Source organism: Protopterus annectens, chromosome 10.part0 (assembly GCF_019279795.1).
Source record: "Protopterus annectens isolate FY-2018-M chromosome 10.part0, PAN1.0, whole genome shotgun sequence".
In the NCBI taxonomy this organism is placed as follows: Eukaryota; Metazoa; Chordata; order Ceratodontiformes; family Protopteridae; genus Protopterus; species Protopterus annectens.
The window spans coordinates 1,198,404,824-1,198,419,984 of record NC_056744.1 but is presented as its reverse complement, the minus strand read 5'-3'; the positions used below and the strand labels follow the sequence as shown (position 1 = coordinate 1,198,419,984).

At 42.1% G+C, this 15,161-nt stretch overlaps 1 protein-coding gene across 7 annotated transcripts in view; it reads left to right on the top strand.

Annotated features, from left to right (window-relative positions):
* Positions 1 to 15,161, top strand: part of POMGNT1 (protein O-linked mannose N-acetylglucosaminyltransferase 1 (beta 1,2-)) — a 1,898,302-nt gene that overhangs the window by 1,073,198 nt on the left and 809,943 nt on the right. For all 7 annotated transcript variants that reach the window (XM_044085953.1, XM_044085951.1, XM_044085948.1 and 4 more), the window contains one exon: positions 14,651 to 14,723. In XM_044085953.1, the coding sequence (XP_043941888.1) occupies positions 14,651 to 14,723 (73 nt within the window). The remainder of the gene's footprint in view (positions 1 to 14,650; positions 14,724 to 15,161) is intronic.

Sequence of the window (15,161 nt, the reverse complement as noted above, 5' to 3'; positions counted from 1 at the left end):
GGGCAACTGTTTGAGGCCAGTAATCCTCCTGTTGAAGTACTTCAGTGGTCTTTCCAGCTGCAGAAGGTGCCTAGTCAGATTCATCACAAGTGTGCCGTGATACTCTCTGATGGGTCTGATGACTGATGATTAGAGGGAACCTCCTTTGACCTATATGCAAAGATATTGGCAATTTGTGGGAACACACAGCATGAATTTCTAACCACTTTGTGAATGTGTTTCTGGAAGTAAAGATGATTATCCACATGCGTCCATAGATCCCTTATTATTACCTCCATATTTAGGGTGTTGGCACCTATGTGGTATTTGTATGGCTGTAGCTCGAGGCCATAATTTTGACACCACATCTGTCTGACTGAGACCCTTTTTAAGGATGTCTCTGTTGTCCCAAACATAGATTATGACAACCTTTTTGCAGTCATCCACAAACTTTGCTAAACATAGCCCTTGTGTGTTTGACTGTATTTCTGAAAAGTATACACCAGACAGGAGGGGTCCCAGGACTGAGCCATGGGGGACAGCAGTTGTTACCAGCTTGAACAGGAGACCACAATTCTTACCTATTGGGATCTCTCTGTGCCCCAGTTGGCAATCCATCAGATGACATACGTGTTTATGCACCGGTTGTTGATTTTGTGGATACGACATGTGTGGGATGTTGGAAAAGGGCTTTTCAAGGTCTATGTAGGCCATGTGGAGCTCATTTCATTGATATATGTCCTGGGTGACTGCCTTGAAAACTGTCTAGCAGGTTTAGGAACCATGATCTGCCCCTGACCAAACCAAAATGTGTAGGGTTGGGTGTTTGTAGGCTCCCAATAACTCTGTTTATGAGTTCCATAATGATGGACTCCATGGCCTTGCAGATCAGGCTTATTAGGCTTATAAGACTATAGTTCCCATGGTCTGTTGTGCACCAGCACTTGTGGAGTGTGCCAAATGTTGCTGTAAACCATTCAACAGTTTCATATCCTGTACAGAGGGTGAGTCTCAACAGACTGTTCAGGTGCAGGGTCCGTTTGTTTTGGAGTTCACATATGACACAGCCAGGGAAACCATGTCATCCCATAGACTCAGTGTTTTTAGGTTTGGCTAGAGCTGTTTAACCATTGCATACGTGATTTCTGGGTTTTCACTATCTCCAAGTATGGTAATGGGCCCTTTTGTCAGTGAGAGGGGGGGGTAAATATGTATGAACCTGTCTGACAAGATGTTGGCATTGTCAGTCATGTACATGTATTCATTTACACTTTGCACTGACTCAGAACATATACGAGTTTACATTGATATTTATGACATAGCCAAAGAAAGCTTCATGGTTCTGTATGGACTCTTTGGCAATATTTTTGTCAGAATATGGCTTGGATAATGTTAAGAGTGCTCATTGTTTCTTGATGATACTGATCGGAGATTTATTGATCTTCTATGGATTTTCACTTTCTTTGAACAACTTAAGTACTTGTAGTACATATTTTGATTATGACAGGGGTCCAATATATTATATGGGTCTGTTTTCATATCACTGTGTGTGCAAGGCAGGATTGGTGAATAGTAACAAGTGTCTGGAGTAAGAACTGCAACTGCCAGATATGTTTGGCCCACTGCTGTACTCAGACATGGCCTACGTGTGTGAGCATGCCCAGTATGACCTTTCAAAGTATGTTGCTGATTGAAATTGTCTAAATTTGTTTTTGTGTGAGCATGCCCACTGTAGGCATATATACTATATGTGTGTGAAAAATAAAGTTGTTTTTTACTTACAGGGCTCACCTTTGTGTTGTACATCAACAGGAAGCACGCTGTGCCTGCAGGGCTTCCATGAGTCAATTTGCATAGACTTATCAACATTTCTGCATACAGGGGGGACAGCTATTATTTGTACATTTCTACCTGGGGGACACACCTGATTGTTACTGTGGCTGTACATAGGATGAGGGGTACACCTAACACTTGTACACATTTGCTAGGCCTGCAATGCTATGTCAGGTACTCGATTTCAGTCTGTACTGTTGCCTATCGTACTGGCTTGAGGCATACCTCTGTACTACAGACCTTAGCTTCCAATTACACACATATTAGTTTGTGACTTCATAGCCTACCCAACCCACATCACACTGCCTGGCCTGCTATCTGTCTGCATAGGCCTGGGGAGAGGTTACTCATATGCCTCTTCAGAGGGCATGATACAGCATTTGTTTGTGTTTGCGTTTGTCTACAATTGTCCTGCTGGCTGTGACTTTTAGGTGTGTGACTTAAGTTGTGTCTGTGCCAGTGAAATGCTGTCATGGCTTAGTGGTTCAGTACTGTGACTATAGTGCACAGTATCCTGAGTTCGAGTCCTGTCACTGCTTTTTATTTTCCTGCTGGGCAGACCTGACTGGTTAAGGGACAGTAAAGCAGGTGTGAGCGTGTTTACCCAACTTTGCTCGACTTTGCCCAACATTGCCCAACTTTGCCCGACGTTGCGCTGGTTAGCACTTTGCACAGCTACACGCAATTGTATTTAAATATGCTCAGTACTGGTAAAATTTGCTTAGCAGTGCTTTATATTGCTTAAAATAGGGACTCATGCCTCAGGTGGTGCTGCAGAGATGCCTATGTCTGATGCACATATTACACTCCCTATACATGTTTGAAAACAGGTAGTGTCAAGTTAGGCATCCCTTTTACTGTATGTGCGAGTCAGAGAGGTGTCATTTCCAGGGTTCCTACTGAGTCAGCATATGTGCCTTGCATTGCCTCTTTGCCAAGGCATACTGGGCACGTTTCCTTCTGCCTACTGGGGCAGGCTCAGGTTGATCCTCCTCTGAGTCACGCTGTGCCTGTGCAGGCCTTGGCAATGTTGGGGGGCTGTTTGGCCCTGCCCCATGTTGTTCCTGCTGCAGCTGTTTCCGCAGGATCATATTGTGTAGCATGGCACATACCATGACAAGTTGGATACATGTAGTTGGTGAGTACTGCAAGGCTCCACCAGATGTGTCCAGGCACCGAAACCGTGACTTGAGCATCCCAAACACACGCTCAGTTATGTTTCTTGTTTGTGCGTGTGCCTCATTATGGAGTTCTTCTTCAGGTGTGTGAGCATTTCTGATGGGTGTCATCAGCCACGGCTCCAGTGCATATCCAGCATCCCCCACTAGGTGACCATCAGGGATGTCCCCATTGGCAAATCTCTGGTACAGCTGCGTCAGATGCCAGATGTGGGAATTGTGATAGCTTCCAGGGCAGCCAGCACATGCATTCATTATTATGCCCTGGGCATCGCACATGACCTGGCAGTTGATGGAGGGGAAGCCCTTGCTGTTGATGTAGACCATACCTCGCTCACCGGGTGGTGCTTTGATGTGTATGTGCGTGCAGTCTATTGCACACACATACACATCAAAGCACCACCCGGTGGTGCTTTGATGTGTATGTGCGTGCAGTCTATTGCACCCACTACCTCAGGGTATTCTGCTATTTGGTGGAAAAGACGCATATTGCTGGCCAATGCCTCATGGGAATTGGAGAAATATTAGTGCTCACCGACATGTGCTGACATGGCATCCAGGAACTGGTGCAGTACCCTGGATGCTGATGCCTGTGAAATCCCCATCATATCACCAGTTGGTCTCTGGAAGGTACGTGTAGCTCGTATTCTTAGGTGAACACATTCCTTGGTATCCACTGGGATGGGTTCCTCTCTGTTGATTCTGTGTGTGAGGCGTGGCCGGCACAGCTCAACAGTTTGCTGCAGAAGGTCTCTGTCCACCCTATAGTGCTCCACTATCTCCAGTTCATGTAGCCCCTGGTAGGTTACCCTGGGTCTGTACACTCTTCTCCGTCTCCTTACTGTGGGTTGCTCAGCAGCATTCACAACATCACCACTCTCAGCACCTTGCACATGTTGGTTTATGATAGTAAGAGCAGCCCCTAACATTTTGTCTGAATTTAAAGTTTTTAAGCTTTCCCTCTTTGTATACTGCAGTGTTGCAGAGTTCTTGGGGAAAAACAGGGAAGAATGCTGTTTGCAGAATTTAAAGTGCTGGGCTGGGCTGGGCTAGTCTGCTGCTTGTGTAATTGGCTGATTCTGATATATTTCACCTGGCAGCTCTGCTAGTTATCTTTGGTTAACTTCCTACTACTACGTTTCCTTTTTCCCTTTCTGTTTCCGCCCAGGGCATGTTTGCAAGAAATGTCAGATATTTTCACGGTGTGCACCTTTGGTTTCTGTTTTTTTAAAATGACAAATGTAGACACGCCTCTTGCAATCCTGAGCAACTCAGGGCAAACACAAGACACTGTGCTCCAATAAGCTTACAGCCTTTTTGACACCACCCCCTCATGATGTTACCTATATTCTACTTTACTGCTCACCTACTCCTACACTTACACTCTTGGGACATGGCTCACATGCTGGGGAAAATTGGGATTCACTATCCTTATCCTCATTTACATAGGATTGCCTACTAATGCATGGTTACATCTCTCACACTGAGCCCCCCCCCCCTTAAGCAACCAGTACTCAGTGGCCATGTTGTCTTCAGCCTGCCATTCACCTGCATGGCAGGGTAAGCTTTTTAGTGAAAATGGCTATTTTTGGCTATTTTTAAATTATTTTCTTGTTTTTTAAAGCGCCACACATTTGCACGGTGCTGTGCTATGCTTAAACATCGGAGATCGGGGAAAAAAAATAGATTTTAATAATTTTAAACATTTATAAATGCCAATGGCCTTATATTTGGCCATTGGCATGCTTCCTCAACTCTATGCATCCTTTATTTGGAGCTGTCATAGCTCCGTTTAGCTATTTGCAGAATGGTACTCCGTTACCAACGGAGCACATTTCTGCAGATAACACTAATCTTCCACGGACAGGTTAGTGTTTCCTGGATTGCAAATTTACCTAATTTGCATATCATGATGCTGTCCGTGCAAGAGTAGTTTTAGCAGCTCTCGTGCACACCCCCTGCTGACTGTACTTCGATCGCAAGGCAGACATATTGCCTCCGTGAGCTCCTACACTCTTCTTGCACTCCGTGCAAGCCTTTGTAAATCCGGCTCTTAGTGAATCAAAGTAAAAAGAGCTAAAACCTATTTACCAATGATAACAGTTTTGGCATATTTTAGATTTGTTTATGTAAGCTGCTAAGTAAAGCATATTTCATTCTGCATGTGTAACTGGAACATCTTTCACAGACATTGACCAAAAAGAGCTAAAACCTATTTACTGATAACATTTTTGCCATTATTTGCATTGTCGCACGCTGCAGTTATTCTTTTGTCTTGCTCAAGCTGTAACATTTCTTGTATAAAACTCATTTTTGACCTCTCTCTACCCACAGTATGGAAGACAGAATCATTTACTCCATATTAAAAGCTATACATTTTCAGTTCAGTTGACTAAATGTCACTTTGACACTGTTCGCAAACAGATGATTACATTTCCTCACACATCTTAGCAGGAAACCTAGCATCTTTTGTGTGGAGCTGAAGTTCTCCGGTTTAAAAAGAATAAAATTAAACAACGCTGACATATTTATTTCAAGATATCGCAAGTACTTTATTCAAGGAATTTGCAGTTCATATTACCTTCTATAGGCCTGATACATGTACTCTTTAAGTCATGTTCTTTATTTATTTACTTTTGTTGAATGGGTTAGTCCCACTAGACATTACTTTTGGGTTAAACCTGAGATGGTATTCGTATTGACTAGGGCATTTCTGATTTTGAGTGAATTTGATAAGGTTTTTCTTTTATGGTCATGTAACATTTCATCTGAAGGACAGCAGTTCAGAAGTTAGCCATCCTTCATGCCACATTACAGTGTCAGTGCTAGAAGATAATTCCAAGCACATGCATTGTGAATACTCCTTCTGGTCCTCCAAACATCAAAGACATTTTTGCTTCATGTCACATCACAGTTAAATTGGAAATGCAGCTTGAAGTAAACAGTTAATTTGCAGATTACCGTCTACCACTAGCCCCTCAAAAATCAAACTCGTGTAGATTGATACTATAAGTGAGTAGTACTCTGTGTTATGTCTTTTAACTTTTCTGTCTACTAGTGTCTGTTAATTGATTTCATTTATTTAGTTATGTGTTTAACAAAATCCAAACCATTAATATGCTCCATCCTGTCTACATGAAATAAATTTAATTAAAAAAGTTCATTTTATATACAGTACTGTGTCTGCTGGTTTCTGGTGCCAAAAAAGAAAAAGTTGATTGTGAATGATGTTGCCTTCACTGAGGATGAAGTTATAGTGAACCTACTGGCTAATAAATTTAGTTCTAACTTTACACAGCTCTTCCAGCCATCTGTCCCTCAAGATATACCTGAAACTTAATAGTCTCATTCCAATTATTCAGTTATTCCTAGATAATCTGTCTTATCATTTTCCCAGTTGAACTTCACTAAACTGGTAGCGATAATCAGTGACTTGACTAAAAAGTGGAACAAAATGATGTTCTTCGTATTTCACTGTTGCAGTCATCACATTTGGGTTGTCTGCCTGCAGGTAGCCCTCAGCCAGCCTGAATACCAGAGTCTTGGATTCCTGCATCGGATGCTGTCTACTTCCATGACGTCAGGTCGTCAGGGGTATAAAACATGCAGCCGACGCCATTACATCAGTCTTTCTTGCTTTTTGGTGCCCGAAGCAGAAGCAGTTTGCAAGTGCCGGTCAGCCGACTCCTGAAATTTTCGTTTTCGAGTTTCAGAACCGAAGTCTTCAAAAAAGATTTTCTTGCTCTAACCGATGTCAGTTAAAGTTAACAATTGTCTAAGTACCTCGTAAAGATTTTAATTTGTACTGCATTCCTTGCTTAGGCCCAGACCACGATGTCCCTCGCTGTTGGTTTTGTGTCTTGTTCAAACCCCGAACTATTCGTCATCGGGCTATCTTTGCAGCTAATTATTTTGGTACTTGGTAGCAGTACTCCGAAATGGCTTCATTAAGCCGTTCGACTACCGATCTTCCGAAAAAATGTAAAGATAAAGACAGAGACAGACAGCATAGGTCCAAAACTGCTGATGATGCTTCCATTAAGCTAGTCGCCAGTCCGCCGGTACTCAGTGAGGCGCTTTCGCAGCCCCTGAAACCCCCTACTTCAGATTCGCAGGCCTCTACTCAGACCCATTCGGAGATGCTTCTTCGATTATGGAACTTGCGGATGTCTCTACCTTTGATGGGTCTGGAGCTGCTGTGCAGGCACCGGCTTCTGAGGGTGTATTCAGGCCTACAGATTTGCATTTTAAACCAACTCCATCTTCTTCATCTAGGCCTAAAACTCACACCACGCCTAGAAAACAGACGTCAAAACCACATGCTCAGGCCCAAATGCCTAAAAAACAAATGCTTAGAATGGCTGAAGACCTTATTACCTTAATTAGGGGAACCAGCCTTCCCCCTCTAAGAGACCTGGAACTGATTTTCCTTCTGATTCTTCTAATCAGGGATCTAATATTTCTGTTCCTTCTGATTACCAGGATTTGCCCTTATCTACCTATGAGGATTCTGGAGCAGAGCAGTCCCCATTCCCTCTGCTTCCCCTCCAGAAGATTTTTCTTTTGGTGAAGCCTTGCACACTCTTAGGGAGAATTTCTGCTGGGAAAGCCAAGATTACTGTGACTCCAAAAAGAGGCTTAGGGAATTCTTACTCCTTCCTCAACACAGGCTTTTAAATATCCCTCCTGTTCTGGACATTATAGGTGATGCTTTCTTGGAATCTAGCCTTTCCCCAGACACTTTACCTCCAACTCCCAGAAAACCTTACAGGTGTTACAGAGTACCTGACTCTCACGAGTTCCTTTTCAAGAATCCTACTGCGGATCCAGAGGCCTTTTCCCAAGGACCAAAAGGCAAAAATCGTAGCCCTTCTGATAGAGATTCTAGAGCCTTAGACAGATGGGGTAAGAAAGTATACACTTCTGCTACATTGGCCATTAGGGCTTTAAATTGCCAGTTTCATATGGTACCAGCACCATATTATGGGATTACTTAGACAGAAAATGATGTTGATTCCTGACTGTGCCGAACACAAAGAATTACAGGATTTAATGCGTTCTGCAGAACAAGTTGGTAAACATACCTTGCAATGTGGTTTTGGCTCTTTAGATGCATCTTGTAGGGCTGCTGTCACTGGGTTTGTACTTAGAAGGCATGCTTGGCTTAAGGAGCAAAACGTGCCAGATCATGTTAAAGCTAAATTACTGGATGCTCCCTTAAACCAAGACTGCCTGTTTGGCAACAAAGCAGAAGAGGTCCTCAAAAGGATGGAGGAAAAAGCTAAATCTATGGAAACTGTTAAAGATTTCCTACAAGTACAGCCTCCCAGATTTAGTAGGCATTGGCCTTTAAAGAATTGGTCCTTTCCAGTCTCTTCCAGGCCCTCTCAGTCTAAACCCGGGAACAGCAGACCACCTAAGTTACAGTCTCAGACTGTGCACAGGTCTAAACAGTGGGAGGGCTCCCACTTCCAAAGCTGTGAGCAGTAAACCACCCCCCTACAGAAATATGGCACAATGACTTAACCTTAACCCTCCCATGTCCTGCTCAACTGCCTGCTCCCTTAGGAGGAAAGCTCACCTTGCATGCAGAAAACTGGGAACTCATTACCCCGGACAAATGGGTTTTGAATATAGTTTCCCAAGGATACAGATTCCATTTCCACTCCTTACCAAACTCAAACGGTTGGCCACACCTACCCCCAAATCAGAGGACGGGGGCCCAGCAGCAGGTTCTCTCTCTTCTAAGTGTCAGGGCTATTCAACCTGTTCCAGCAGAACAAAGTGGACAAGGTTTTTATTCAAGACTTTTCCTGGTACCCAGAAAAGACAGCTCCTGGCGTCCTATCCTGGACCTCTCTATTCTAAACACCTTTCTGGTAACCCAAACTTCAAAATGCGAACACTTTAACAGCTTCTTCGTATGCTAAGCAAAAATGCTTGGTTGGTAACCTTAGACTTAAAGGAAGCTTACATGCACATTCCAAAAAGGGAATCTTGCAGGAAATACCTACGCTTCAGAGCAGGCTCCATGCACTGTCAGTTCTTTGCACTTCCCTTTGACTTATCTACTGTGCCCAGGGTATTCACAAAGTGTCTAGCTCCCGCCATTGCATTTTGCAGGCAGAGAAATATTCAAATATACCGATACTTGGACGATTGTCTGATTCAGGCAGAAAGCCAGGACTTGCTATACAGCATCTGGCATTTGTGAAGAAACTTCTAACCTCTTTGGGGTACACCATAAATGAAAAGAAATCTCACCTAGTACCCTGCCAACAGATTGTATTCCTGGGAGCAAGTTTGAACACAATTTCCCAGATGGCTTTCCTCACTACGGAAAAACAAGTTCATTTGACTACCTACTTCAAACTATTGGCCACAAAACCCCAGCTATTTGCAAGGAAAATTCTGCAAGCCCTGGGGTTCATGGCCTCTTGCATTCTACTAATTCCATATGCAAGACTGCATATGAGGAAACTACAGTGGTATCTAAAAAGCCTATGGTGTCAACATTTTCAGGACCTGGAATCAATGATTCCTATCATTCCTTGTATAAGGACAGAGTTCCTTTGGTGGGCAGAGGCCTGCTACCACAACAAGGGGCTCCGTTTCACTCTACCTCCTGCCACCCAAACCCTAACAACAGATGCATCAGACTATGCATGGGGGGCTCACTTGGCAAGGCAGTGCATTCAGGGCAAATGGAACCTGAGACAGATGCACCTGCATATCAACCAAAAAGAAATGTTAGCTGTACAGAATTCCCTCACAGCCTTCAAAGACCGCATTCTTTCAGGACAACTATTGGTAAAGACAGAGAGAACACCACAGTTATGTGGTACATAAACAAGCAGGAGGGAACCCACTCGTACCCTCTCTGCAGACTAGCCATGGCACTGTGGAACACGGCCTTGAACTACCAAGTGCACCTTCAAGCTCAATTCCTGCCAGGCAAGCTAAATTCACTGGCAGACGACTTAAGCAAAAATCTCATGGACCCACACGAAAAGAAACTGGAACCAAAAATATTCAACCTCTTGAGGAACAAATGGGGGACTCCAGAGGTAGACCTGTTTGCCTCCCCTCAGAACTACCAATTGGACAAATTCTGCACAAGGACTCCCCACAGTCAAGCTTGGAAAGTGGATGCCCTGTCCTTTACATGGGAAAGCCTCTCAGTTTATCCCTTTCCCCCTCTGCCTCTCCTCTCGAAGGTTCAGCTAAAGATAAAACAAGACAAGTCAAGGACAATACTGATTGCAACAGACTGGCCATGCCAGCACTGGTACTCCCTCTTGCGCAGTATGACACTGCTGGAACCATGGCACCTGCCTCAGACCCCTACCCTGCTGTCCCAGCAGGCGGGCCAGATTCTGCGCCCTCAGCTTCAAACCATGAACCCTGCAGCCTGGCTAATTCCTTGAGCTCTCCAATAGCATCCCTCAGTAAGCAGGTGCTAGATGTCATTCTGGAGGCAAGGAGGCCTAGTACTAGAAAATCCTATGCTGAAAAGTGGAAAGGATACTGTTCCTGGAGCCAGACTCAGGGAATGGGCACAACAGTGCCCAGTTTACCTCATATTCTTCAGTACTTAACAGAAATGCTGCACAATGGCCTAACATTCTCGGCAAATAAAATTCTTGCCTCTGCCATTTCAGCTCATAATATTGAGCCATCCCTCTTCTCTCACCCTCTGCTAAACAATTCCTTAGAGGGGCCAAACATTTAAGACCCCCCCCCCCCCAGGAGAGCCCCTACTCCAGCTTGGGACCTTAACTTTGTATTGGAAAAAGCTCACTCTCCCTCCCTTTGAGCCAGCTGCAACAGCAGAGTTGAAATTCCTTTCTTGGAAAACAGCATTCCTTCTAGCCATCACTTCAGCAAAAAGAGTGTCTGAATTACAGGCCCTCATGGCAGTGGAACCCTTCATTGTCTTCCATGCAGACAGGGTTTCCCTCAGGACCAATTCTTCCTTTATGCCCAAGGTGGTGTCTAGTGTGGCCCTAAATCAGTCCATTCACTTGCCTACTTTCTTCCCTAATCCACAAAACAAAGGAGAATGAATACTGCACTCTCTGGATGTGCACAGACAGCTTAGATTTTATTTGGACAGGACTAAGCCTCTCAGAAAATCTGAACAGCTGCTAGTTGGCTTGGCTGCAGGGGCAGAGGTGAAGGCCATTTCAAAGCAAACCATTTCCAAATGGATAGCCCATTGCATTAATTTCTGCTACAAGCACCATGGAAAACCTACCCCACAGGGGTTAAGACCAAATTCCACCAGGGCTGCACCTACCTCTGTAGCCATTCTCAGAGGAGTCCCCACCAGGGACATCCCTAGAAGCTGCTACCTGGAGCTCTGTGCATACCTTCACCCAGCATTACCACATGCCTCTTTTTTTCTAAATCCAGAGGTGGTTTTGCCACTGCAGTCTTGCAGGGCTTAATAGCTGGCCCTAATGCTCTCTGACTTCCTCCTCCCTTCCTTAGCTTTGGGAATCAACCCAAATGTGATAACTGCAACAGTGAAACACGAAGAACATAGTACAGTTGTGTACACTTACCATAAATGTAGATGTTCGAGTGTATTCACTTTTGCAGTCCTGGTTACCCTCCCTCCAGCCCCCTGACTTCTCTTGGCTCTACCTTTCCTTCTTGGTTGGTATATTTAAGTTTTCTGGTGTTTTTGCTTTTTGATGGAGGTGTACCATAACATATAATTGCTTCCCATTGTGGGGGCACCTGACATCTGGGGTAAGAAAAACTGATGTAATGGCATTGGCTGCATGTTTTACACCCCTGACGACCTGACGTCATGGAAGAAGAGACCGCATCTGATGAAGGAATCCAAGACTCTGGTATTCAGGCCGGCTGAGGGCTACCTGCAGGCAGATAACCCAAATGTGATGACTGCAACAGTGAATACACTCAAACATCTACATTCACGGTAAGTGTTCACAACTGTACTTTTTTCATCATGGGAAGACAGACTTACATTAATAAAAATGACTATTTTGCCCAAGATTTTATTTTACATACAATCATTGATTTTACCTCCTCCTAAGAAATTCTTTAAACAAATAGATTCCCTATAACTAACTTTTCTTTGGTTCCCAAAGAAATCAAGAATAGCATATAAATGGCATGTTAGAGCATGGGACGGTAATGGGATTGGCTTTCCCAACATAGAATTATATTCCAAATCTGTTATTAACATAATACTACACTGGATTTCATCCATATATGCCTGTAGTTTGAAACAACTACATGAAATAGAACCCAGTTTAAGGAAACCTTTGGAATTAACAAAATATTTTGGATAATCTGTGAATATTGCCTTTATAATAAGAAATTTAGCCACTTTTCACATGGTATAAACCAAATATTTTATATTTTCGAAAATATAATTGACAACAATTACAGTTTAAAGAACACCTTTTTCATTACATTTCCCATAGTTTATACACCAGATTGCCTAGATACCTTCAATATCAGTAAGATGTGGACTCTTAAAGAGAATAATCTAAAGTTTTGGCACCAGTTTATAGACAATAAGAACATCCAACCAATGAAGTTTCTTTTAGCCAGATATAATGTCTGTCAAAATAATTGGCTCTATATTCAATCTTTAAGACAGTTTGTTGAAAATAAAGTGAGTGTGTCAATAAATCTGGAAACTGATATTATACCAAGATTGATACAACTATTCATATGGTGTAGCTTGATGAACGTTGAACATAAATTAAGCATATCATCTGTATGCAGTAGCGTTGTCGCCTCACAGCAAGACGTTGTCCCGTTCGATTCTCAGCTAGAGCGTCTTCTGTGTGGAGGCATGCGTGAATGAGCATGCCTTCATTGAAGGTTGTGCGTCAGGGCTGGTAACTCGGCACGTAAAAATCCAGTACCAAACATTAGCGGACCGGAGTTCCACTGTGGCGACCCCTAACCGGGATAAACCGACAGAAACAACAACAACAAATCTGTATATAAAATCCTATGAGACTTAATTACTTTTGACCCAGCTTTTTGGAATTACTCCATAAAGTTTAATGGTGAATCTTTATCTAACGATGGAGATTTATTCATAGAAGCTTTTACACTCAACACAGAATTGACCTTATAACCAAGAGTAATGACAGCAAATGCTGGAGGTGTGGTGATATTCTTGAAGCCAACTGGGTTCATATGTTCATCAAATGTAGTACTCTCGCACAATATTGGAGTGATTTTGGACATTTCACAAAAGCCCTGTGGTCTGATAACTGTCAAATTACTGGATATTTGATGTTATTCAGTGTTCCTACCCAAAGTGTAATTCCTAGACAACAGTTATCTGTTCTTTGGTTAATTCTAGCTATTGCTCGAAAAATAATTACATTGAACTGGAAAAATAAGCAAGATCTTATGTTTACTGAGTTTATTTCAATAGCAAAATCTGTATGTAAAAAAGAAATGCAAACTATTTATCAGAGATCATCAAATGTAACACACAAAAGACTAGCTTGGCAAAAATTGGAAAGATTGTTAGGTAAATATTGATTACCTTTCTTGGATAAAACAAATGTTTATCATGGATATTTGTATATAGTGTAAATAGTTATGTTTTATATTGTTTATTTCTAATACTTTATGTCCATGTTTATTAACAAAATTTAATAAAAATGTTTTTGGAAAAACAAAGATGTACCTGAAACTGGCTCGTCTCCATCTAGCACACAAGACCAACTTCACTTTGTCGTAAAGATTGAATTGAAATGGGGAAGCATCTGCTTGCACTCAGTGTGACTTAATTTCACCATCCAACTCCATATGGAATTATATTGGGGTACTTCATATGCTGACTTTCCTGTCTTGCACACTGGTGTGTGTTATGCCTTTTGAAAACTTAGATGCTGAATTATTGAAAACCACCATACATAAAAAGGCCGTGTCAACTTTATTGGTATTGTTTTACTTAACACAGTATAATAATGCCTTGTAAATGCCTTATGAAATGACTGGTTGTATTCTTTATAATGAATATTTGTTTGTAGCCCTTTAAATCACCTTCTGTACAGAACATAAATATTATACCGAAGTTATTCGCAAAGTGGGATTTGGTATATATTGAAAACTTTTGACAGGACTAGTGAAGGTCACCAAAGAGGAGAGTGTATTTCATTTTGCAGCTGCAGTATTGTAATATAACATGAATTTCAGTATGTGGTTAAGTTTTTTTTTTTTTTTTTTTTGCAAAACAGTCCTTAATGGGCCCTTAAGTATGTTTCTATAAGTATTCCACTGTGGAAAAAAAAAGAAGTTTGAATTTCTGTCTGTTGTGATACTGGATGCAGCAAGTTGGCAGTTGCCCATGTTATATTCCTCCCTGCCCCATTAATGGGTTTTGCACTTGCTGCAGGACACCATTCACTGTAATGCTAATAAAATTGTTCCTGTTATATGGCTGTTTATCCACCGTGACTACATATATTTCTTTATTTTAGTTTTGTGGCATGTGCCAAAAGGATGTTAAATATAACCACTTTCTTTAAATACTTTTATTTTAACTGGTAATATGATGTAATGTACTATTTAGCATAGAGAAATGAGCACATTTCTTCTTTGTTCCTGTTTTTTTTTTTTTTTTGTCTTATTTCTCACATTGTTTTATTTAGTTTTCTGAGCCAGACAATTCATTTGTTTGAAGAAGATGAGAGTCTGTATTGTATTTCAGCATGGAATGATCAGGTGAGTAATTTGTATGCATGCATATTTCTATATATCTGCATGTGAATGTGTGTGTGCATATGTATGCTTGTACCTGTGCTTTTACAGTTATTTTTTAAAACAAAAACGTGTTATAGATATTTACTGAAATCGAAAACAAAACAAAGGCTGACATCCATGTTTTGAATGGAAGTCTTATTCAGAAGGAATCTGAAATATAGTGAAAAACAAATAGGATTGCTGCCAACCACCCAATGTTTTAGGAATCATCTTGTAAGGAAGAGCTTGCACACATACAGCAGTTCTTCCAACCTGGTACCAGACCCTGCAAGAGAGCTTGCTGATACACCTGCAGATATTTTCAACGTAACCCAGATTTGATGGCCCAAAGTTGTCCTCCATGTTTCTCATGCATCTGTAGCAGTGTGATAGATTATACTATTTGCATGAAATGTGCCA